General features: G+C 33.9%; 1 protein-coding gene across 3 annotated transcripts in view; it reads right to left on the minus strand.

Annotated features, from left to right (window-relative positions):
- The window catches only part of LOC126890800 ((Lyso)-N-acylphosphatidylethanolamine lipase-like), a 169,438-nt gene that overhangs the window by 37,743 nt on the left and 104,307 nt on the right, over positions 1-27,388 (minus strand). For all 3 annotated transcript variants that reach the window (XM_050659990.1, XM_050659991.1, XM_050659989.1), the window contains exon 5: positions 18,539-18,725. In XM_050659990.1, the coding sequence (XP_050515947.1) occupies positions 18,539-18,725 (187 nt within the window). The remainder of the gene's footprint in view (positions 1-18,538; positions 18,726-27,388) is intronic.

Genomic DNA, 27,388 nt, shown 5'->3' on the forward strand with positions numbered 1-27,388 from the left:
TTTGTAGTCCTTTCTAGTTTTTTTTAAATAAATATACCTTTTATAAAGAAAATTTTTCATAAAATTTTAATGCTCTATACACTCTATAGGGTTAATGTGAAGACAAAACCAGCTGCAGACTGTGGTTCGGACCATAAAATGCTACAAGCAGAATTTCGCATTAAGTTGCACAGTAAAACAATTGCAAATAAAAGACAAAAATTGGTTCCAAAACACCCGGAAAAGTTTAGAGAGGCACTAGCAAAAGCTGGCCTACCAGTGACTACCGGAGATCCCGACAAAACGTGGGAATACACAAAGAAGTTGATCACTGAAGCTATCAACAACACAAACCCCAAATAAAAAATAGATAGGAAAAAACATTGGATGACTGAAGAAACTCTTAACCTTGTAGAAGAAAGACGAAAACTTAAAAACGGCACATCAAATTCAATACAAAAAGAAATAGAGATAAGCACCATAAATACAACTATAAAACATTTGTGCAGAAGGGACAAAAATAATTATATAAAAAGCATATGTGAACAACTAGAGGAACATGCTGACCGCCAAGAATCTAGAGAACTTTTCTCAAAAGTCAAATATCTAGCGAGAGAATTCAAACCACAGACACAGATCATCAAAGATAATAGTGGAAATACCATAACAAACCCAGACGGTATCGCAGAGGTGTGGAAATAATATTGTGAATACTATTCTCTAACAACGACCCAGACCATAATACAGAGAAAAGAAGTTATGAAAAAGAACCTCAAATATTGAAATCAGAAATTGAGCTGGCAAAAAAAGCTAAAATGTAGAAAAGCACAAGGAGAGGATGGAATAACAGCTGAAATACTCAAAGAAATGGGAGAATTAGGGACGGAAGTAATGCGTAGAATTTGCAGTGAGATCTGGAATACTGGAAAGTGGCCAAATTACTGGGGTAAACTCCGTTTATTCCCATATACAAAAAAGGTTCTCCGACAGATTGCAGTAATTACCGTACAGTAGCGTTGATATCTCACGCGAGCAAAGTACTTCTAACAATAATCAATGAAAGATAAAAATCAATTCTCTTACCGCAAATTCCCCAAGAACAATGCGGATTCGTCCCAGGTAGGGGAACAAGAGAACACATTCTTAGTATTCGTCAAATTATCGAAAAATCTCGAGAGTTTAACATAGAAACATATTTTTGTGCTTTGTTGACTACTCCAAGGCCTTCGATAACGTAAAATGGGATAAAATGTGGCATATACTTAGAGAAATGGGTACGCCAGAACATATATCTATCTATTACAAGCACTTTATGTCAATAACACCGCTAATGTAAGAGTTAATAATGTGGTTTCGAAAAACTTCAAATTAACATCTGGAGTGTGGCAGGGATGTATATCCCCATTCTATTCAATATATATATATCTTATGCGTCAAGTTTTTGAGGAATGACAAGGTAGAGCAACTATAGGAGGAAGAAAAATAAAAAACCTACGTTATGCTGATGACACTGTTATATTGGCGTCTTCACCAGAAGAACTGGAAGAAATTATGAATAGGCTAGGAACGGTGAGTAAGGAATATGGTTTGAAAATAAATATACAGAAAACCAAAGTAATGATCATCGATAGAATCAGAAACAACCAACCGGAGATAAGAGACTTGGCAGGTTACGAAGTGGTCAGACAATTTAATTACTTAGGCTCCGTTATTACTAACAGTGGAGGATGCGAAGGCGAGATCCGTAGGCGCATCATAATGGCCAGATCGGCAACTGCCAAACTTACAAAAATATGGAAGAATACTGACATAACAAAAAACACAAAATTACGCCTTGTTCGAGCGTTAATATTTCCTATCGCCACCTACGCTTCAGAGACTTGGACCATCAAAAAAGCCCGTTCGAAGCGTATAATGGCATTTGAAATGTGGGTCTACCGGAGAATGTTGCGCATACCATGAACCGCACATCGCACAAATAATTCAATATTAGCCGAACTTAACATAAAAACTAGACTCAGCACAACTATCAACCAAAATATACTGAGATATTTTGGACATATAACTAGAAGAGAAGGCATGGAACGAATGATAGTTGAAGGCAACGTAGGCAACGAGGGCAGAAGATCCAGAGGAAGATTACGATGGTCGGACCAAATAAAGGACATGACTGGTTACTCATTCTCCGAAGCAAAACAACACGCATAGGAGAGAGAGAATTGGACAGAAATAGTCAAACGACTTACATGACGCCACTACATCCTTACGAAGGATAACAGATAGAGGAGGAGGGTTAAGGTCAGGTGAGCAAGAACACCACTTCAGCGCCGTAATACCTTGTATTTCAAGGACATCTGTATGCACTCTTCTGGTATGTGGACGTGTATTATCATGCATGAAAACTAAATGTTCTCCCATTGCACCTCTCCATAGCCTAACTACAGTTTCTAGAACCAAATCAACATACCTGCGAGCTGTTAAAGTTATTTGGAGAGAAATTAAAGCAGTTTTTTCACCCATCACAATGCCTCCCCAGAACATGACTCTTTCTATTTGTGAACAGATCTGGCAGTTTCCGTTCTTGTTTATCTTCCTCGCTCTCGAACGTACACGAATTCGTCGGTCATCTGATTTTACGCAAACACTGGCTTCGTCTGAAAATGGCATCCGATCACATCCGATTATACCACTTATATGTTACTTCAAAACATCACATTCGGCAGTGGCGGCTCGTGATTTTCACAATAGGGGAGGCTATACCTAACTGTAAAATATCTAGACAAATTTGCACTAGCAAAAAAAATCCGCCAAAAAAATCTAATTTAAGGCCCCGTTTTTTGACCATTTTTTATTTACATTTTATATCATCATAATTCACAATTTCATAATATCGTATCATTTTAAAAATAGTTAGTCTAATTGTAAAAGTGCATTACCAAAGTTTGTGTCGTTTATTTGTTAACAATTATATCTCTGTAAGTACATATGCATATCAAATTAAATACAGATTTGAAGTTTTGCAGTCCATACAGGTTGAAAGTTCACATTTTTTAAGATACTCAACTGAATTTTTTTAATTCTAAAAGCGGCCTACTAGGCTATTGATTATGTTCAAAATAAGAGAGCTAAAAGGAACTACAACGTTAACGGGATTTTATTGTCTCATATGGTCAATGGACCTCTAGATTTGAAAAAACCGCGGAGCGCTACCATTTAAATGGGTGCGTTTTTAAAAAAGGGGTGAATTAGTCCCTAGGCACAGGGTGAATTAGGGTGAGTTCTATGCACTTTTGGTACAAACTCGTCTACAGGAAAATTTTTCCAGGTTAAATTTACTATCTAGATATCACATTTTAAAGTTAAAAATATGTTTTTTTTACAAAAATATATTAAAAAGAAAAGCAAGAAAAAAACACGAAAGAAAGCAATTTTGTTTTTTGCCCCATAACTTTTTTCCACGGAGAAATAGGTATAGGCATTGCTTCAGCGAAAACTGACGTCCATTCTTCCTTTTTAAAATGAAGTTTGGTAAAAGTTTCTGGAATGTATAGTTTCCGAAAAAGGATTTTTCAAAGTTTGCCACTCACAGTATTTTTGGACCATTTCCCCCCTTATTTCGCAAACATTGTTCTGTAACTTTTTTCTACGTATCTCTAGGTATATACAATGTTACATTTGGTAGAAAGAGAAGTCAATTACCTTTAAAATGGTCTATTGTATAAGACTATAAGGCTCTTTTTAAGCAAGTTATGCTTTTTTAAGGTTTTATACTTTTAATAATTTTTGATATTCTTAATGATTATTTTTTAAATTTCTCATTATGACATTTTTTCTTGGACATTTAGGTATATACATTTTAGAATAAAAGAAAGCCTATTTTTTACTTTAAAATGGTGTATTGCAAAAAATTCTAGGACTATTTTTAAACAAGATATCCGTAGGATATTCAAGGGTATCCGTAATTTGAGAAAAATTTTAAATTATTTTTATTCTTTTCAATTAGAAGATTATAATTGCATATTATAACATAATTTTTAATTCCAAATAACTTTTCTTAATAACACTTTTCGATATTGTGAAATATAATACTCTTGAGCGAAATTCACATTTTTTAACATACCTCGTACACTATTGATAACATTTTATATGTGATGATTGCATCCTAGGTTTTAGACTATGCAGAGCATTTTATAAAGCATAATTTTTTTCATAAAGTTAATAATAAAGAAGTTTTCCATATGGTTCCAACTTAGTGGGACCTATTGCATGTGTATATGTCACATTTTGAAAAGCATATCTTGTTTAAAAATAGTCCTAGAATTTTTCACAATACACCATTTTAAAGTTAAGAAAATAAGCTTTCTTGTTTACTCTACAATGTATATACCTAAAGATACAATAAAAAGTTATAATGAGAATAGGGAACTTGCACATTTTTTTTATTAGATAATAATGTTCAGTTTTGTTTAAAAATGAGATTTCCAAAATTTCACGCTTCAAAAACTCGTAATAACTTAGAAATACATATTTAAAGTCTTCAGCGGTATAAAATAGTTCAAACGGCACGTGACGTCACATAGTTTTGCATTAGTTTTTATTATGGTTATATTTCGCTGTGTCTAGGTACACGCTAACGTGTACGCAAATAAAAAAGTTAGGTAGACGCGAATTAAACTTCATCAAGCCAGTGACGTCATTATTTAGCTTGCGCAGTTACTATATATTTTGGTACATGCTATTTTGATATGTTTAGTGTTTGTTTGATGGAAACATATTTGTTAAGGGACGGGAAGCAGAACTATTCAGATGTTTCAAACTTAATTGTAATAAATCAATGTGTATATATAAAAGTACATATTTAGGTTAGCAAAATAATTATATGTATTTAGTTGACATGACATGTAGGTACAAAATATTGTTAAAATAATTTTTATACATAAGTGAATTATTATAATCAACTATTCTAAATGCAAAATAAGCCACAATTTAACTAAAAAAAATATTTTATTAACGTTTAGACGTCCAAATCGGATGTCATTGTCAAAATACAAAAATTAGTCAGATTAAATAAATTATTGGAAAAAATTTTTTACTAAGCAACAACATTTTTGTTTAATTTAATAATATTTTGTATTTTGACAACGACATCCGGTTTAGAAGTCGAAACGTTAATAAAATCAATTTTTTAGTTAAATTGTGGCTTAGTTCCCATTTAGAATAGTTGATTACAAAAATGCCACAAGGATAATAGCTTTAAAACAAGTTAATTATTATTGTGAAAGCTTTAGGTCTTCCTTTTATTTTAATCTTTTACGGTAATACTATTTCATTTATAACTAAAAAAAATATATATTAATTTATAGTCTCTTATCTTTTGCGTACTGTTTTAAAATGTTCTTAAACTCATTAAAAGAACTAAATAATTGTCCGCACTCCTTAGTTAATTTAAAAACAAACACTAAACAAATAAAAAATAAGAAATCACTGACACTTTAACTTTTTTATTTGCGTACACGTTAGCGTATACCTAGACACAACCTTATATTTAGGTATATTTTTCTTCTCATTCTTTAGTTTATTGGCCTCCACCTACTTGAGTATTTGGCAAGCTCATCGTCGTGGAATAAGTCAAAAATATTTATATTCTAATGACATTTATCGTATGTCATTGTAATAATATATACCAGTTTGTTAAAATTGTAGTTTTATACTGTTTTTGAAGGAAAGGAACGAAGGCTTACTATTGAAAATAAAACCATTTTGTAAAAGTACAAATTTTCTATGAATAGGTCAAACGATCAAAAACACTTGTAACGTCACATAAATGTATTTTCTACTGACGTTTATAACGTCTAATTTAAAATTCTGTTTACTTTATTGGAAAAATGTAAATGTAAAACCAAGTGACGTCACGATGCGTTTTGGACCACCTGTTTGAATTTGAATTTTTAATCGTCTTTAGGGGCCAAACGAAAGACAAACAAAACTTTTTTATCTTTGATACATGTTTTAAATTATGTTCTGTTGTGATTTATAACATTTTTTTCGAATTTAAAAATTTATGCAAGTTCCCTATTTAAAAATAATCATAAAATATATCAAAAATCCTTAAAAGTATAAAACTTTGAAAACAACCATATCTTGCTTAAAAATAGTCATAGAGATTTCTATAATAAACCATTTTAAAGGTAATTGACTTTTCTTCCTATCAAATGTAACATTCCACATATCTAAAGCTACGTAGAAAAAAGTTACAGAACAATGTTTGAGAAGTAACAAGGAAAATGGGCCAAAATCGCTGTGAGTAGCGAAATTTGAAAAATCATATTTTAGAAACGATAAATTGTAGCGTCTTCTACCAAACGCCATTTTAAAAAGGAAGGATAGAAGTATTTTCTGTGAGGCAATGCCTATACCTATATCTCCGTAGAAAAAAATTATGGGGCAAAAATCAGAATTGCTATCTTTCGTGTTTTTTTCTTGCTTTTCTTTTGAAAATATTTTTGTAAAAAAATAAAATTTATGACTTTAAAATATGATGTTTCGGTAGTAAATTTAATCTGAAACAATTTTCCTGTAGACGTGTTTGCACCAAAAGTGCATAGCACTCACCCTAATTTGCCCTGTGCCTAGGGACTATTTGACGCCTTTCTCAAAAACGCACCCCTTTAAATGGTAGCACTCCGCGGGTTTTTCATATGTAGAGGTCCATTGACTATATGAAATAAGAAAACCCCGTTAACGTTGTAGTTCCTTTCTAAAATACATAATCAATAGCCTATACTGCGAATCCAAAAACACGGTAAATTACCGATATTTTGCTTTGCATTACATATATCGGAAAAAGTTATTTGAACAAGTTGTTCCAAATATTATTCTAATCCCACATACCAAATTTCATCACAAAATTCGCACTTTTAGTTTTTTCATTATTTGTAGTCAGGATCCTAAAATCGCAGAGGAGGCCGCTGGCCGATTAGCCGCCCTTGCCCAATCTCCGGGCAGCGTGTGCGTTAAGCGATAATTCAGCTCTAAGGAGACCGGGTCTCCTTAAACTAGGGTTACCATAATTTATTAGGGCCAAATCCGGACAGGGGTAGTCCAACGGGTTGTAGAAAATGTAAAATATGAATTTGATTGTGTTGCTACCTCTACATTGTACATATATGCGAAGTGCATTTAGCACAATTAAAAGTACAGCTGTTTCGCTACAATATGCAACTAACATCGAAAATCTCTGCTAGTTTAAAATACATGTACCGGGTGGCCAACTAAGAACGGCCGTCGGCTATATCTCAGAAACGGATTATGTCAGAGCTTCGGGATAAAAAATTTTATGACAAAAGTGACCTCGAGAAAAGCCTGGAAATTATTTTTAGAATTGTAGGTCTACCGCTAGATGGCGCAATTTAAACAGAAAAATTTAAAAAGGAAAATTTGACAAAATTTTACCAATTAACAGGCATTCAAAATACGATCATCTTATTCTTCATAAAATTATGCGTATATTTTGTAATACAAGTTTTGGTCAATCTTTTAAAATAAGAGGTAGGGGAGAGTGGGAACCTTGTTACGGAAAAGTGCTTGTAAGTCCGGTTCTGCTTAACCGATCTTTACAAATTTGGTCTTGTTGTAAACAGCTCTTTACTGGCAATGTAGGAGTTATAATGTCGAAGCAACCTAATATGTTTGGTACCTGCTAGAGGGCGCTATTTAATTTTTATTTTAAATCTAGTTTTCCTTGAAAAATATTAAATAGAAACATACCGTTTTATTATCAGATTATAAAAGAAGAATAAATTAGCAATAAAATACCGAAAACAGCATGTCGATATCTTCTTCCAATCCGGAGATATCTTAAAAAACGTGTTAAATGGGAGAAACTTTTATGCATATTCTAATTTCGACTTATTATGTTACTATATTATTAGGTAAGTAGGTATATTGTACCACCATTTATCTTATGAATCAAGGACTGATGAAAAGTATTAGGAAACTATTACCTAAGTCGATTAATCAGTAACAGTCAAATTATTACACTTCAGTAATAAGTATAAAATAAATTGCCCTTTACATATCTACAAGCAAGGCTATGATTAACAAATGAATATCGCTTCTAATGTCAAAACTTTTAATGGCGTTGTAATTGTGTCTATTGTTTATGTTGTTACCTTTTTAATTAATTACATTCGTTAATATAAATATAAAAATATGATTATTACAAATGAAGAAGCTTTTGACATGTTGGCAGTTTATTTTGAATGTATGAGAAATGCCACTGTTGCTGCTAGAGTATATGCACAGCAGTATCCCAACAGACGACATCACGGTAGACGAGTTTTTATTCGAATCGCACAACGTTTACGTACGACAGGAAGTGTGCATTTACCTTTGCATCGAAGACGTCGTATAGGTCGCACTGAGGAAAATGTAATAAACGTTTTAGCGTTTATAAATGTAAACCCCCATTTAAGCACAAGAGCTATCGCCAGAAGTTTGGGAATAAGTCGAACCACTGTCCAAAATATTTTAAGAGACCACAGGTAACTTTAGTAAATCATATTCGTTTACTTTATTCGCAATTAGAATACGCCATAATTTTTATAGTTCATCCAATATTTGAATGATAGTTTGTAAATATTTATATTTTCCACATTTTGCAAAATTTTAATTATCTCAAAATTTACTATTTTAGATTGCATCCATATCACCTTGTCCTACACCAACATTTAAATGCTGAAGATTTCGATACCAGGCTGGATTATTGTAACTGGCTACTAAATATGATAGACGACAACCCCGAATTACTTTCAAGTATTATGTGGTCAGATGAGGCTACATTTCGTAGTGATGGCCATGTAAATCGCCATAATATGCATTACTGGTCTGAAACGAATCCCCATTGGATGCAGGAGGTTCGGCATCAGGGTCGTTGGTCTGTTAATGTATGGTGCGGTATTCTAGGTGGACAAATAATTGGACCATATTTTTTTAATGAAAATTTGAATGGAGAAAATTATTTAGATTTTCTAATGAACCAATTGCCACTACTTTTAGAAGACGTACCATTAGCAACTCGTCGAGACATGATTTTTCAGCATGATGGGTGCCCAGCACATTACTATAGAGGTGTTCGGAATTTCTTAGACCAAACCTATCCTGATAGGTGGATAGGACGTGGAAGCCTATTTGCTTGGCCAGCAAGGTCCCCCGACCTAACGTGTTTGGATTTTTATTTGTGGGGAAGAATAAAAGAGATAGTTTTTATTAATAGACCTACGACAAGGGATAATATGATTCAAAGAATACGAGATGCAATACAAAGCATCCCAGTAGCAGAAATTGAAGCTTCCGTTTTATCCACTCGTCGGAGACTTTTGTCTTGTATTGCAAATGATGGACAACATTTTGAGCACCTTGGGCGCCATTAGTCTTAGTTTTTTCTCAGTAATTACTATTTTGGAATTTACTTAGGTACTTAGTTTGTGTATTATTGGTAGTAGGTAAGTATAAATTTTAATTTATGTAGTTAAAAGCCAATTGTATCTGAGCATTTTTTTTTATAATTTATGATTTACAATGTATTGTTATTGTAAATTAATGTAATTTGTAAGACCTATGCAATTATTAGTTAAGTTAGTGGGTTTATAACTACTGTTAAGTTAAGCATAAAAGTTTCTCCCATTTAACACGTTTTTTAAGATATCTCCGGATTGGAAGAAGATATCGACATGCTGTTTTCGGTATTTTATTGCTAATTTATTCTTCTTTTATAATCTGATAATAAAACGGTATGTTTCTATTTAATATTTTTCAAGGAAAACTAGATTTAAAATAAAAATTAAATAGCGCCCTCTAGCAGGTACCAAACATATTAGGTTGCTTCGACATTATAACTCCTACATTGCCAGTAAAGAGCTGTTTACAACAAGACCAAATTTGTAAAGATCGGTTAAGCAGAACCGGACTTACAAGCACTTTTCCGTAACAAGGTTCCCACTCTCCCCTACCTCTTATTTTAAAAGATTGACCAAAACTTGTATTACAAAATATACGCATAATTTTATGAAGAATAAGATGATCGTATTTTGAATGCCTGTTAATTGGTAAAATTTTGTCAAATTTTCCTTTTTAAATTTTTCTGTTTAAATTGCGCCATCTAGCGGTAGACCTACAATTCTAAAAATAATTTCCAGGCTTTTCTCGAGGTCACTTTTGTCATAAAATTTTTTATCCCGAAGCTCTGACATAATCCGTTTCTGAGATATAGCCGACGGCCGTTCTTAGTTGGCCACCCGGTACACCTATGTTTTAACATACTTTAGACCTAGAAAATAATATTACAGAACGATAGGTTCTGCTCAGAATGAAATTTCCCACCGTTGGGCCAAGTGTTTTCGTTTTTTTAGTAAAGAAAAAAATCCGGACATTTCTCATATCCGGACGCCAGTCCGGACATGTCTTTCAAATCCGGACTGTCCGGACGAAATCCGGACGTATGGTAACCCTACCTTAAACCATCCTTAAATGCTGCTGGGCTGCGCGGAGCATTAGCAAGTGAGATTTTCCGGCCAGCAGCCTCCTCTGCGATTTTAGGATCCTGACTACAAATAATGAAAAAACTAAAAGTGCGAATTTTGTGATGAAATTTGGTATGTGGGGTTAGAATATTATTTGGAATAACTTGTTCAAATAACTTTTTCAGATATCTCTAACGCGAAGCAAAATACAGGGTGCGGCAAAAGTCAGTTCCCGCTATGTAATTTCGTGAATAAGCGCGATAAGTACATGCTAACAATCGGCCTCGCATAACAGATGTTCCCTACTGTTTTTGTAGGGTTAACCTTGAGTTTCGTTCATCTGTCTGTCGCGTGTTGCTGTTCGTTGTGAGTGTCGGTGCGTTTTTAGTAACGAGTTAAACATGCATGCGGGCGGCAAGTACACGAAATAAGAACGCGTTTTTCTTTTGCCATTTCTTTTTATGGGGTCTGCTGAAGAAGAGTGTGTATTAGCCTGGGCCGAAAAAACTGTTTTCTAAAATTCAACTTACCGTAGTGCTAAAAATATGTATTTGGTGCAAAAAAAACATCCTAAAAAAAATTGGGGCCTTACTCCAATATTTAGCCGCGCCCCTGGGCCCCCAAGGGGGTCAACTTTTTTTGTTCTTTTTTTTTCACCTCCGTAGTAAAAAAATTGTTGTAAGTAATATTTGTAGTATCATATCAAAAAATAACATTAATATTCGAATATTTAACCGCGCCCCGCGCCCCTTCAAAAGAGTCCTCTTTATGCTGTTAGCGTAACTGCTGACGCACTTTTCAAGTTTAATCATCTATAAATAGCGCAACGCATATCTCCGTATTTTCGGTGTTAGAAGACGCCGCGCCACGCCGGCTTAGACTTGTCAGTCCCTCCTTTCCCTCCTAGTGTCCCTCTTACACAACTTCACATAAATGCACGAGAGCCGATCAGCCGAGTTCCTTATCAGTTTCGAATTAGTCGTCGTTGTGAGAGCTTTGGTGAAATAAGAATAAAACTATATTTTAAAATGTCTTTTATAAAAAGCCGGGCGAGTGACAGTTGTCCTCTATTCGGAAATGTTAAGGATATTTGTGTGGACAGTTCCGTTCAACTTCCGACTTACCAGGACATAATACAGTGTTATGAAAGTGTTCGTCGTGAACTTAAAGGGGAAAGTAGCAAACAACCTTCTGCAAGTGAAATCGCTAATACCGTGGCAAAAAAAGTGAAAGACATATGGATTCGTGCATCACTTCCAGTTCTAGGACATACGCGTATTTGCGAGATGATTGTAGCTTACAATAAAAAATATCGGACTATTCTTAAACCTTTTAAAAGTAGAAAAACCCCATTTCTCGATGAAAAGTTAAACAAGTTTAAATTAGACTCCCTTAAAATTTTTGACATTTGTGCTTGTAAATGTGTGAACTTAAAGAATTGCAAGTGCGATAAATCACGTAAAATACCAGAAGTAGAGTGGGAATTTATTACCGATCAACGAAATGACAGAAGAATGATAATAGGAGGTATTGATAAAGTTAAAACTGCACAACTTAACAAACAAATGTTAAGAAAAGAAAAAGAGGCAAAGAGATACACTAAAAATGAAACTGATTTCTTATTAAGGAATCATAAGGAATCCTTACCTGGTACTAGCGGCACACAAAAGGTAACTGACATTATTACGGATTCTGATTTGAATGAAACTTCTTCAGAATCTTCTCTTGTTGAAGATAGCGAAGAAGAATTTAAATGTCCTTATGTTGATAAACCTAAGAGGCTTAAAATACTAAAAACAAAGCAGCAAATGAGAACGCCATTGCCTTGTACTGCACAAATAGCGGACCTAACTGGTGCATCTAATAGAACTGTAGCTAAAATTGCATCTGCAGTACTAGAAGATATGAAAATAATTGCTCCGGATAAGTTATCTAACGTAAACAAAGTCCGTAGAGAAATAGAAAAAAATCGAAAAGCTCTTCAGCAGATACCTCTCGCTATCACAGTAAAAGGGTTATACTTTGATGGGCGCAAAGATAAGACACTGCATCAAGTTGACGGAAGACGAACTACGAAACTTGAAGAACATATTTCAATAATACAAGAGCCAGGAAGTATTTACTTTGGACACGTAACTTTACAGACTTCCGGAACTGCAGAACATATTTTTAATGGACTAATTTCATCCTTAGAAAAACAGAACACAGATCTTAATGAAGTAGTAGTAATCGGCTCTGACGGAACCAATGTAAATACAGGATGGAAAAACGGAGTCATTCGCAAAATTGAAAGTCACATTGGCAAACCATTGCAGTGGAGTATTTGTTTGCTACACGCCAATGAGCTCCCTCGAAGACATTTGTTGCAAGAGTTAGATGGCATCACAAAAGGACCTTACACATTTTCAGGTCCGATAGGCGCACTTCTTAAAGAATGTGAAACAAGGTCCGTGGTTAAATTTGAATCAATTTCTTGTGTGCTCCCAGTTGTGATACAACAAGATTTAAGTAATGATCAACAATACCTTTATAACATTTGTCTGGCAATTAACGCGGGATATTGCCAAGAAAGCTTAGCGAATAAAACACCTGGAAAAATGAGTCATGCTCGCTGGCTTACAACAGCTAATAGGTTGTTACGGTTATATGTGTCTACAAATGACCCCTCCGAAAATTTAAGAGTGCTTGTAAAGTTCATTATAAAAGTATATGCGCCAATGTGGTTCCAAGTTAAATCTAAACCCGTAATAGAATACGGTGCAATACATTTATGGAATGCGATTAAAGCATCAAGAGAACTTCCAGGTAATGTGCAAAATATATTTCAGAGGGTAATTTCAACCAACTCATATTTTCTGCACCCTGAAAATTTACTCTTAGCAATGCTTTTTGATTCTCGTGATCATGTTAGAGAACTAGCAGTGCGTCGAATTATTAAAGCTAGAAAACAAAAATCAACAGAAGTTGTACGATATTTTAAAATTCCAGACATACAGTTTGACGCTGATGATTATATTTTTTTAATTGATTGGCAAAAGTGTTTTTTATCAGAGCCTCCTTTAACAACGAAGCTTACTGACGATTTCCTTCTTAAGCTAATCAAGGATAAAAGGGCACCCGACTTCATTGACAAATTCCCATGTCACACACAAGCCGTAGAACGGTGTGTGAAATTCGTAACAGAGGCTTCGGAAATGGAGAAACGACAAGAGACGGCTATATTAGGGCGAAACTAAATGCTAGAAAAAAGTTACCAGAATTTGAAAACAAAAATCAGTATTTTAAAACTGAAGATTTAAAATAGAAAAATAAGACAGGTGGGTGGGAGGGAGGAGCTTGAGGTGTAGCTACCTCCACGTGGTAAGCTCTGGGTTGGTTTGATCTATTAAAGTATTTTTTTGCAATGCAAATAAAAATTAATTACAAACAGTACATTTAAATGATCAAATCAAGCGAAATGCTACACAAACTAGTCTCTCTTTGATGTTTTCACTACACTTAAACTGTGCGGGGCGCAGTTTAAAATTCAGATATTCATTTTATTTTTTAACAGCTTACTTTTGACAATATTTGAAAGGATTTTTTCACTACGAAAATAATCAGTAAACGAAAAAAAAATTGGGCCCTTGGGGGCCCCAGGGGCGCGGCTAAAAATTTGAATACCGGCCTGAGTTTTTTTCTGTCTTATTTTTATTACAAAAGACAAATTTTTTACTATACGGAGTTCCACTTTAACAAAAAAAAAAAAAAATTTTGCCCATTTCGGCCCAGGCTAGTGTGTATGCTAGGTGACCGCAAACTCTCCCACAGTTGAAGACAATTATTGAGGAAGAATTTGAACACCTCCGTCAGAACAAGGCAATCCTCAACCGAACATGCCGTAGCGTTGCGAGCCGTTGTGGACGTTGTATCGAGGAAGATGGACACAAGTTCGAACATAAAGCTTAGAGTTTTATATGCACCTTTGTAACCCAAATTTACGACTTAATTAAACGTTTTGCATTTTCATTTTCCGATATTTTTCGATTGTGCAAATCGGGGAACTGACTTTTGCCGCACCCTGTAGAAAAGTAAACAAAACCCCCTTGCCTCCTCTGACCAGTCGCCACTGACATTCGGAATAGAAATCCTATTCCTATGACACTGGGAGCAGCACAAAAGATTTTATTTCACACGTTAATTTCAAAATATGCAATATTTTTGTCCGTGAGTGTATGTTTAACTAATAGGTCTGGATCCCGCGTATGAAAAAAAAGTTGATTAATAGCAAGCTGAAAATTTGTTAATAGCTTAAGGGTGTCTAGTTAGATAAACTTTGATATATGGGAATACTGTAACAGGGGCAGTTTTAATTGTGGAACAGGTTAAAAATTTGGAACGGTCAGACCACGAAAACGGCACATTTATTTTGTCCAACAGAATAGACTTAAACTCTCCGAACAGAGATTAAACTCTCATGCAAAAATCAGACTGCTATTTATCACATGTCATAATTCCTGTCATTTGACATACTCTACATGTTCCACTCATTAAAACGCCCATTTGGTGATAAATAGCAGTCTGATTTTTGCATGAGAGTTTAATCTCTATTCGGAGAGTTTAAGTCTGTTCTGTCGGACAAAATACATGTGCCGTTTTCGTGTTCTGACCGTTCCAAATTTTTAACCTGTTCCACAATTAAAACTTCCCCTGTTCCAGTGTTCCCATATACCAAAGTTTGTCCGACTAGACACCCTTAAGCTATTTACAAATTTTCAGCTTGCTATTAATCAACTTTTTTTTCATACGCGGGATCCAGACCTATAAGTAAAGGTAATTCATAATGTCGTGGACCTGACGTAATCATTTAGCGACGTCGGTCTACGAACGAAACAATGATATCGGGCATTCCTAAAAACATGTAGTTCTCTTCAGTGCGTTATCGTAGAGTGACAGAGACGAACTAGTTTTTGCGTTAGTGAAATAGCTTTAATATTTTTTTTGTGATTATTAATTGATAACTTTGTGTTTAAATTTCGTCTTAAAACCTAATACCAGCAGAAGTGGTTCTAATTTATTTAAACAATAATTGTTTGTAAACAAATTGTATAAATCAATTTCATTTGCCCGGACAATTTTTTTTTTCGATTTTTTGAATCATTCTGAATAAAAAAGGTTTATTGTAATTTTTCTCTAAAGTTGATCGTTTTCAACTTACAAACAATTTAAAACTGAAAAAACAATGGAAAATGATGATTTTTAAGGCTCAAAAACACACAATTATTTCTGAATTCACCAAACCTTGTTCTATCAGTTTCTGATACTTTAGTTTGGGCTTATTTGATTTTAAAACATCTTTTTAGCTGTTTGAGGCCTTTATCACAACCTAAACAATGGATTTATACAAAACTGTTCAATAAATTAGGACCACTTTTTGTATGGGCGACCTCTTGAACATTATTCTGCGGTATTTTATGAATGTGATTATTATGCAAAAAATTTCATGGGAATATTTTTCCCAACGAATTCCAGGTTTTCGTCTCCTATAAACATATTTTGCTGAATTTAAAACCAAAATCCTATTATTTTTCTATCATACATTGATTTGTTATTTATTTATTTGTCCTCTAGATTTTTTTCAGTTCTTAAAAGGTTTATTTATAAGAAAAATTAGTGCAATGTAAATATTTTACATTTTTACATAGCAATTTTTATCGGCAGTAAAGACAGGAAGTCGTAAATTTTTATTACATCTTTCAATGTGAGATAAAATAAAAATGCGATGACTAATTTGTTCAAAATTAGAAAAACATAATATGTCATTTTAAACTGCCTTTATCTTCTTTTATAATACGAGGGTCGTTTTTTTCAACCTCCGTTTGTCCATAAAAAATTCCCGTGAAGCGTTTCGCCATTGCGGTGCGCAGTGGGCGACAGCGCATCTCCCCCGCTACACTCTACATTAATCCCGACTTCTAGGCATCAGTCTGTACTGTGCTACACACGAAACAACATGGCCGCGACAATTAGTTCTCCCGCTAAGTGTGAATTACGCGCTATCATTCGCTTTCATTTGACACACACACTTGACACATCAAGGATGTGTCAAATGAAACTTCTGGAAATTCCATTGCCAACGATGTTAAAGTGAAGCGACGGTTGTTTCTCACCGCTTCATCAACACGTTGAACAAGCTCATCTGTAACGACAGAATTGCGACCTTGACCCCAGGTTCATAAATAGACAGGTTGCATGGTAACTTTCCACCAATCAGCATCAAGAATCTAATGGCGGGAGTGACGTCACCCAGAATGATGCATTTAAATTCATTCACTTCACTCATTGAAATGAACTCGGAAAGTAGGAATGTATTGAAAATGTGTATATTTAAAAAAATATGTTTTGATTTTTAATGACTATTTATTTCATATATTCTTTAAAAAATGTGGTAGATACCTGTAAAGTTACAAAAATCATAGAATATAATTGCAATTAAATATATGCAGTAGAATAGCATTACTACTTAATTAAAGCAGAAGGAGATTCTTTCTTGTGTATATATGGGACTAAATCATTCAAATATCCTAGGTATATTAATAATGGGTTGAATACAATTTACTTTTTTAAATGATTTTGAGTAGGTATACAATAATTTTGAATTTCGGATAATGCATGTAGTACATTATTATAAATTCCTCCTAACATGTAAACCATGGTGAAAAAGAAATTCAACTAAAGATTTATGTATCAAAATTAGTAGTTTTCCCTTAAATTTAACATAAGAGCATCTGATTACGTTAGGTACTGGATCATAATATCTAAAACTATTAAAACATTATGATTCCATTCAATAGGTACCTGTGAAGTTTTACATTAACAGTAAATTATAAAAAAATACAATTTCAGTGCAATAAAGGGAATTTTCCCCATTTTATATATTCATTTAGTTTATAATTGTTTATTCAAACGATCTTCAGATGGCTGCAATATTGGTTATAATTTTATATGAAACAATTACATATAATAGATCTATTATCTATAGAATTAATTAGATATATTGTTCAATAAGTCTAAGCAGATTGTAACCTACACAGATGATGTAAACTTAATGTGAAGAACCGCAAGAGACATTACAGAACTGTAATGTCTCTATACAAGAATGAAGAATGTCCTTTATTATACAATAGAGCAGAAAGAAAATCCAGTAAGTAAGTAGGTACTTATACAACCACATTAAAATGTATCTTAACACTTGTAAAAGAGTTTTGGGTTTAAGTTATTATACTAAAAACACTTAATGATATCTATAGATACATTAAATCTCAAGATATAAACACAAATTAAAACACTAACGATATTTAATAACAAAATATAGCCTCCAAACCAGGTATCCTATTATGTTTACAAACAATTCGTAAAATTGATCGTCTGGGTGACGTCACGATGACAATATTTCATTTGTCAATGTCAAAGTTACCATACAACCTATGGTATAGGGACCTTGACCCCCTTCGTCATGCACATCATTTCGTCCTTCTTTGAATTTTCGGCACCATTCACGCACAACTCCATCACTCATAAACCGTTCTCCGTACACTTGACACATCCTTCGATGAAATGCAGCTGCACTATTGCCTTCTGCCTGCAAAAAGCGAATGACAGCGCGTAATTCACACTTGGCGGGAGAACTAATTGTCGCGGCCATGTTGTTTCGTGTGTAGCACAGTACAGACTGATGCCTGGAAGTCGGGATTAATGTAGAGTGTAGCGGGGGAGATGCGCTATCGCCCACTGCGCACCGCAATGGCGAAACGCTTCACGGGAATTTTTTATGGACAAACGGAGGTTGAAAAAAAAACGACCCTTGTATGTCATGTTTATTCGAAATACTTGACAGCATTATTTAGCACGTGCAAATCCTACCCTGTCGCCTAATTTCCTATGAAATTAAAATGGTGAATGTTTTTAGGTTCCATTTATTCTTTCGGGCATGCGTATTTACGAGGTTTTGAAACATTTATACATACAGATACAAATTATAAGTATTACTAAGGACTTACCTCTGCTTTGACATACGATTCAGGTCTTTGATTTTTCAAATCATCTTCTGGAATCTTCCTTACCCAAGACTTTTCACCATAAATAACTGTAAGCGGCACGTCTTTGCTTAATGAATGATACCTGCGTATCATTGGATTTTTAGCCCATGCTAAGCCTTCTTTCATTGAGTTAAAAGCAGATTCTCCACTGTAAAACAGTAATGAATATGTTACCGACCAAACCTGATTTCAAGATAGTTAGGGCCGTTTACACGACTCTATTAAGGCTAGCTTAAGATTAAGGCCCGCTTAAAGTAAATATTTTCGTTGCACGGTATGTCAAACTCGATTTAAACCTCACTTAATTTAAGTTTTCTTAAGCCGCCGAATTTGACGGCTTAAATTAAGTGAGTATTTAGATGGGAGATAAGCCACAATTAAATTAAAAAACAAAAAACCGCCCAAATCGGGTGTGTGGTCAAAATACAAAATACTACTAAATTAAACAAAATTGTTGTTGCTTAGTAAAAAATTCTTCTAATAATTTATTTAATCTGACTCATTTATATCGGTAATTCAGACATATATTATATATTTTAAAGTAGAAGACTTTAAAATGATATTGCCAATATTTATGAGTTGCGTTCCTGGGGCGACTTTATTGAAAGATAGTTAGTAAAAAGACAACTAAATGCAACGGTGAGAGTAAAATTCTCGCGTTAGAGATTCCATATTAAATCACGAGTAAATTCTACTTTAAAATGTATAATATATGTCTGAATTGCTGATATAAATGAGTCAGATTAAATAAATTACTAGAAGAATTTTTTACTAAGCAACAACAATTTTGTTTAATTTAGTAGTATTTTGTATTTTTACAACGACACCCGATTTGGGCGTCGAAACGTTAATAAAATTATTTTTTTTTTTCAATTTAATTGTGGCTTATTTCCCATCTAAATAGTTAATTATAAAATGCCCCAAGGAAATAGCTTCAGAACAAATTAAGTGAGCTTTAAATCGAGTTTGACATAGGTACAGTGCAACGAAGATGAAGATAGATACTTCAAGCGGGCCTTAATCTTAAGCTAGCCTTAATATAGTCGGTGAAAACGGCCCTTAGATAGTTAGACAGACTAAAGTTAGTTTGTCCTAAACACGATAGGATAAACTAGTTTAGCCTAGGTCAAACTAGTTTATCTTGGTATTAATACGGAGACTGCATGATCATTATATAAAATGCGCATCAGGGAAAACGGGCCACCCACAAAATGGGTCATTTTTGATGTCTTGAATTTCCTAAAACTGTGGTCCCATTAAAGTTTTTTTTAATATTTTGTAGCTTTATTCTTTAACAATATCGCTGTAATAATATTGTTGCTAGATAGGTAAATTGTCATTTTATACCGGGTGTCGGGGTGTACAATCAAAGTGTGTTTTTTTCTCAAAGTTCATCACACCCTATGGAATATTCTAGCATTTGTGCTGGCTATACTAAAATTAAAACCTAACTATAACCTCATTTTTTCTTAACATCCTGTCTTTTTATTCATTTGCTTATGTTGGATAATAAAAAAATTAGGTAACTACTTTAACAACTAGATAATGTTCTTCATCAACACAGGGTGTTTCTAAATAAGTGCGACAAACTTTAAGGGGTAATTCTGCATGAAAAAATAATGACCGTTTGCTTTATAAACATATGTCCGCAAATGCTTCGTTTCCAAGATATGGGATGTTGAATTTTTTTTATAAACTGACGATTTATTTATTGTTCTGACACATATGCGCGCCAATGGAGAAATTAAAATTCTTAATTGCATGTCAGAAAATGCTCAATAACTACCTCTCAAAAACTGTCAAATTTCATTTGCATAGATATCTCAATCGCTTTTAGACCAATAAATAAATCGTCAATTTGTAAGAAAAATTCAACAGAATTTTAAAGGAAAACATAATATGTGAAATAAAAAGAGATGAAACTAGTAGAGGTGGTAAATTATAAATAGAAGCCTATAAAAATTTACATTATATTGATAGTTTCCCACATTTAGACGTATCGAAGTCAAATTGTCACAAGAGAATTTTATAATTCTCCCGTCACAGTGGCAGTTGACAAACTTCTCCGATACGTCTAAAGGTGGAAAACTATAACTATAATGTAAATTTATAGGTTTCTATTGATAATTTCCCACATCCACTAGTTTCATCTCTGTCTATTTCACAACGTATTATGTGTTTCGTCTTTTGAGTTATTTTGCCGGTTATTAGCGCACTCATCACTGTATGGATATTAAATGTATTGAAAATATCGATGTACCATTAGTTAGTTATAGCAATAATTGAATAATAGAGTCAAGGAATGGCAAGTACCACTCGATTCAATAATGTGTGTTGACACCACGATTCTGGATATCACCTATCATTCAATTTGGCATAGAACTGATTACGTATTGGATATCCTTTTAGGGAAAGTGTCCCATCCCTCAATAAGATCCATTCTAAGTTTAAACGTTTTTGGAGCATGTATACGATCTAATACACGTCTTTTGAGAAGTTTACATATTTGCTCTATAGGATTAAGGTCTGGACTTTGAGCAAGCCAGTCCATTTTTGGAATACCACCATCTTCAAAATACTGTGTTACAATCTTTGCCGTGTGCGATCTCGCATTATCTTGCATTAGCAGAAATACATTACCAATAAACCAATCATATGACATCTCATGATATTGTAGGATCTCCGTTTTGTATCGGTCTGCTGTTAATGTGCCCCTCTCAATCAAGAGGATATCCTGTGTGCCTAAAAAAATCCCTGTCCAAAGCATTACTAAGACACAACCAGAAAATACCCGGCGTGACAACAGAGTGCAGGCAGCATAAGCATTGTTCGCGCAGTACATTTCGAACGTATTCAGAGTAAGTTCGGGATTAGTTTCCAATGTGCAGGCGTCAACGTAAACTTATCCTGGACATGCTCAGGATTTTTCTATCTGCGAACAATTTTCGGATTCGAAATGTAATGACGGGTTGCATACATTAAGGTTAGAGAAGGAAGCATTTTGTTGTCCCTTTCTTATTTCGAAATCAATGTCAAAAAAAATGCAAATGCAACAAATTTGTATGTCGACAAAGAGAAAGAGAATAAAGCAACAGGCAAAGGATTAACTTTCTAGTGCTTTCTAGTCATCGATGCCTTTCTTAGAAGTTAGAAATTGGATTAGCGTCTTTCTTTATTATTTCCACATTATTTCGATAATTTGGTATTTCCACATTTTTGTAGAGAGTAAAAGATTGTTATCTTGGAAATGGCAGCTTGATATTTAGATATAAAAATTACCTTTAACTTCATGGGGGTTTAACATTATCTGAAGGAAGGAATAATTTAGTAAAGCAATCATTTCCAATTTTGATATAATATATTGTATTGAATTTGATAGGTTGTGGCATTGTGTTGTGGTTTATTACACCACAAAAATAATGAAATATAACAAGACACAAGAAATAGTTTCAGAATAAGTTTGATGTGTTGTTTATGTTTCATTATATTCAATAAGAGACTAATTTAACTCATAAATTAAACTGAAAAATAAACCACAAAAATATGTAGGTACTTATAAGCTCATCTAGATAGAAGAAATTAAGTAAAAACAGAGTACAATATTGTAATACTACCGTAATAGATAATTATCGAATATCGAATGAAAATAATACTAGAAAAGGTACCTACTTATTTATAAACATACCACTGGCGAAGCGTCCATGTAACCACTGTTACCATTGGTAACAGTTAAAAATCTTGCAAATAAATATTTTATGACTACTATGAAATAATTCCATTTATATTTTTTACCAACAGAAATATTTGTTAATACGTAGTACCTACCAAATTCAGTAAATAGCCAATTAGACGCACGAAAATATTGTCGAGATTACATGTGAATACATTTGAACCCGGTGCACGGTTGCACGTTATTATATTCCGTTACCACTTCTAGTTCTGGTCTTGGTAACGAAAGATGATTCTCGCTATCGGTCGAGACTGAAAATTTTGAAGGAATGACGGCTCCAGAGACGGCGCGGGCACGCTGTGTATATCAGTATTGTCACCATTTTACAATATGGTAACGTTAGTTTAGTAGCTATTCGTGCATTTGAATTTGAACATGGAAGAATGTTGCTGCGTAATCGATCAACTACTTGAAAAGTCATTATCCTTGTATATTTTTTTATATATAATTTTGAAGAAAAAAATGAAATTATTGAAAATAGAAGATTTAAAATATATAAACACTAGTTTTCAAAATATGTTCTGTTCCCTACTTGTTTATTTTTGATGTTAATTTTATTGTAGAATAATCTGTTTAGTTTGTTTATTATTTATTGTTATACCTATTACATGCATACAATACATGTATACATAATTAAAAAACTTATATTTGGGAGGTTCAAAATAATTGTTATCTACTTTTTATGTCATATTATGTATAAGATTTTAGTTTGTGAAAACTGTCATTATAGACAGCAGTGCGTGAAGGGTTTAAAGTGTGCGTGAAGTAACAATGTATTTTAAATGGGATTTACTTTTTCGCACACTTTCAATGGGTTTTTGGCACACTTTCATATAATCAAGTATCCTTAACTTTCGCGTTGTCATATTTATGACAATATGAACAATGACTTACAATAGGGTAGCCGAACGTTCCGAAAAAACGATATTTTCCCGTTTTTTTAACGATTTGTCCCGGTGTCCCGAAAAAGTCTCTCGGGACGCCTAAATGTCTATTCTTTTTTCTTCAATTTCAATTGTTTCTTCAATTTCGGCATTGGTTTTCATTATTATTTCTCCCTCTCTTATTACATTGTGGTCCAGTATTGTTCTCATTATTTGTTCGTTCAAATTTCGGAATGCTATGTTCCTCTTTCTTATTAATCGTCGTTGTTTCCATCCCATATATTATATCAACAGGTCTTATTAAGGTATTATATTATTTCATATTATAGTTGTCTTGTTTCTCAACAGATTTCTAATCATTCCATATGTTTTTCTGCCTTTCAGAATAATTCTTTCCTCTGTCCTCTCTTTTCCAGTTTTCCATACCTATTGTTACTCCCAAGTAGCTAAAGGTGGATACAAGTTTGTCCTCCTTATGCTTACTTTCAATATCAGATTAAATAATAGTGTCGGGGAGACAGTCACCTTATTTCACTCATTTATTTACATTTATCTCCTTAGAAGTTGTTCGTTGAAACTGATTCTTGCTTTGGTGTTCTTTAGGCTTACTGTTAGCATAATTTGTCTTAATATTTCTGGGATTCCAACATTATCTATCTCCTCCATCATTTTCGTCCGGTTGATTATATCAAAAGCGCTTTTAAAATCTATGAATATTCGGGGAATTTCTCTGTTGTATTCTCTAGATTTTTCAATTATTTGTTTCACTGTATGTGTGAAATTGTGAAATTAATCATCGACCTCCTTGGTCTGAATCCATTCTGGTATTCTCCTAATATTCGTTCAGCGCATTATTTAAGTCTCATGTTTAGTATGTTTGCTAGAATGTTATATGTGGTGTTTAATAAAGTTATTGCTCTTTAATTCTGGCACTCCTCCCGATCTCCTTTTTTTTTCATATATTATAGGTACTTATAATACCTGTGTTCCAATCGTCTGGTAGTCAGTTTTGTCCATAATTTGTTGTATTAGTTGGTTTATTTCTTTATGTAATTCTCTTCCTCCGTATTTTTTTAATTCCACTACTTTTTCATCTTCTCCTGCTGCTTTTCCGTTTCCTAGGTTTTTAATATTTATTTTTGTACTTCTTCTGCTGTGAAAATTTCGACTTCGTCGTTATCTTCTACGGTTTTGTTTCTTCATCGCAGTGTGCTTCCTTCTTCATAGTGAATAGCATTTTTTCGTAATATTCTTCCCATATTTTGCTGATCTCTTTCTCTTCAAATACGGTTTCTCCTTTCTGGGTTTTTAGTCCTCTTGTTTTGCTTGATTTAATGCTGGGCTTATTTTTTGTTGCTCTGACTTTTTTGTAAAATTTCTTTATTTACTGTTCAGTTAGCAACTGTTGTTCTGACGGATTGTTAATCCATGATATTCTGGCTGAGTTTTTTACTGTGTTTCGCAGTCTTGATCGTACGTAAAAATTAGCTAAAAGACCATGTTTCATCCTGCCTGTTTGGATATCGCCCCAAACCCTCCTTGGCAGTGGCGTACCCGGAGAGGGGACTTAAGGGTTAAACCCCCTTTCCTCCAGGGCATATATGAAAAATATATAAAAAAAAGTAGGAAAATGTAACTTGTCTTTCACAAACAAAACAAAAAAATACGCCAACCCCCCTCCCCAGAGAAAAATTCTACGCTACTGCTCCTTGGATGTGTCCCGTTTTTTCAAGTTTATGATCTGGTCACCCTAACTTACAACAAAATTTTTGACAGTTTTGTGGTTTGAAAGTAGTTAGGATTTTTAAATGTCAAAGTTCTAAAAATTGTAGAATAGAAATGAATTCCAGTGACGAAGAGTTACAGTTTTTTTATTTGTTTATCGTAGATAAAATATTGTATGAAACTGTGCGTGAAGTACTTTTTGCGAACTTACGCGATGTATAGCACTCGCTCCGTTGTCGCTCGTGCTCTAAATATCGCGTGCGTTCGCAAAAAACATACTTCACGAACTGTTTCATAAATAACTATTTTTCAATAAGATTTTTTACATCTAGTTTTGGTAACACTTTGGAAAAAGTCACGCTTCGCCACTGAAACATACTAATGGAAAACATTGACAAACACAACTAAAAAATATTAAAATTTGTTTGAAGAATATTTAAATGATACAACACTTTACATAATTTTAAAACTTTAAAAACCAGAATCTACATCTACAAGTTGTTTAACAAAACAATATTTTAGGTTAAGAATTGGAAGGAGTAAGAACAGAATGTCAAGAAATTCTTCCCAAATATTTTGTGCGCCTGTGCGAACTTAAAATCCGAAACAAAATCCTCGAACGTCGAGAGCGTATCCCGGACACGTTCAGGATCTTTTTTCTGTACTGCGCGAACACCGAATTAAAATCCGGAGGGTGTTCAGAGGGAAAGACTTGAACTCCGCGAACGCTTGATTTTGTAATGCGCAGGCGTTCTCCCTCTGGGTATACCCAGGACGTACAGCGCGATCAAAACTATAACGTTCTCAAGCCGTTCTATTCGCACCGTGCAACGCACCGTGCATCTCCCCTCTATTTACAGCAATTTTCAGTCACGTGACACGCTGTCAGATTTGTAAGGACGTTTTAACATTGAGTCTTATGGGATTATTTTGTTAAACTTGAATATTTTATTTTCTAGTCATAATAACCGAATACAAATTGTTAGAATTCATTAGTTATTCTTTTATAGTGTCATTTATAGTTCAACAAAAATATTTTTTGTCGTTAATAAAGATTTATTGACATAATCTGCGATAGTGAGGTTATATACCTAGGACATACCGTATCCGTACTTTTTGGAGTCAATTCCGATTTATCAGAGCTAAAAAGTTTATGTAATATGTACAAAACTTATAAAAACGTAAATAATATTATTATATCATGTGTATACTGCCACATCCTTTGCATATATAGAAAAATTTAACCTCACTTCATCCTTCTAACAGCGTTAATCAATTTTATTCCTTGATCTATTTTTTTTGGGAACTAGGAAAATAAAAGTATTACATCACTATTACTCCATGTATTTTTACAGTGAACAACACAACAAATAACGTGATATGGCATATATTTTTTAAAATGTCCCATTAGACATACACTAAAGCGTCCTTACAAAGATTCAAGCAACCGCCACCATGAGCAGGTCGGTCGATTTTGCTTTGACACTTTGTTAACGCTCGGAGCGAGTAGACCTTATTTCGACCATCTTCACCATAAATTGAAATTCTAGACTCATCCGTAACCAATACTTTTTGCCAATCGTCTATTGTCCAATTGATGTGTTCACGGAACAATGTAAGTCTGCGTCTTTTGTGCGGAGCAGTAAGTAATGGCCCCGTTACTGTATGGCAAGCTGTCAAACCCTGTTCTATTAACCTTTATAGAACAGTAGAAACGCTGATTACTATGGTCCTTGGGCTTACTGAATAAAGCTTTGGAACATTCTAGCAGTTTTCAAGGGGAAACGATCCATAGGTAGAAGAAGAATTTCCTGGCTGAGAAACTTAAGAGAGTGGTATAGTTGCAGCTCAGTAGATCTTTTTAGAACCGCCGCCAATAAGGTACGGGTAGCTGTGATGATAGCCAACCTCCGATAGGAGAGGAACTACAAGAAGAAGAAGCAGTTTTCGATTGGTTTCGCAATGCAGCAATAGTGAGAACGCGATTTTCTTTTACTGCTATCTTCGTTTTTGTACCCGTGCCGGGTCGCGAATTTACATAACGACGGTTAAACTGCAAAACTTCGTAAGTCAGTTTTATGTAACTTTAGAGGAGAGACTAAAAACATTGTGGCTTCTTTATGTAAGATTCAATTTATTCGTTTTGTGTGTGTGTGTGTGTGTGTGTGTGTGTGTAGGGTTCTTTTTATGTGACGATTCCATTACCATTAAGTAAAATTCAGTAATATTGTTCTTTTTTTTTTGTCAGAGCGACTTACGAGGTTTTGTTACTTAAAATCTTAAAGTATCATTAAACTTACGAGGTTTTGTCTTTGTAACTTAAAATCTTACTTATGAGGTTTTTGGTAGATGTCGCTAGTACCATTAAATTTAAATATTGACTTACAAGGTTTCGCAGTTTAAAAGATATGTAAAAGTATAAACCAACAAAGTATAAAAGTAATATTGGATCAAAAATAGACTTACGAGGTT

Source organism: Diabrotica virgifera, chromosome 8 (assembly GCF_917563875.1).
Source record: "Diabrotica virgifera virgifera chromosome 8, PGI_DIABVI_V3a".
NCBI classification, from domain to species: Eukaryota; Metazoa; Arthropoda; class Insecta; order Coleoptera; family Chrysomelidae; genus Diabrotica; species Diabrotica virgifera.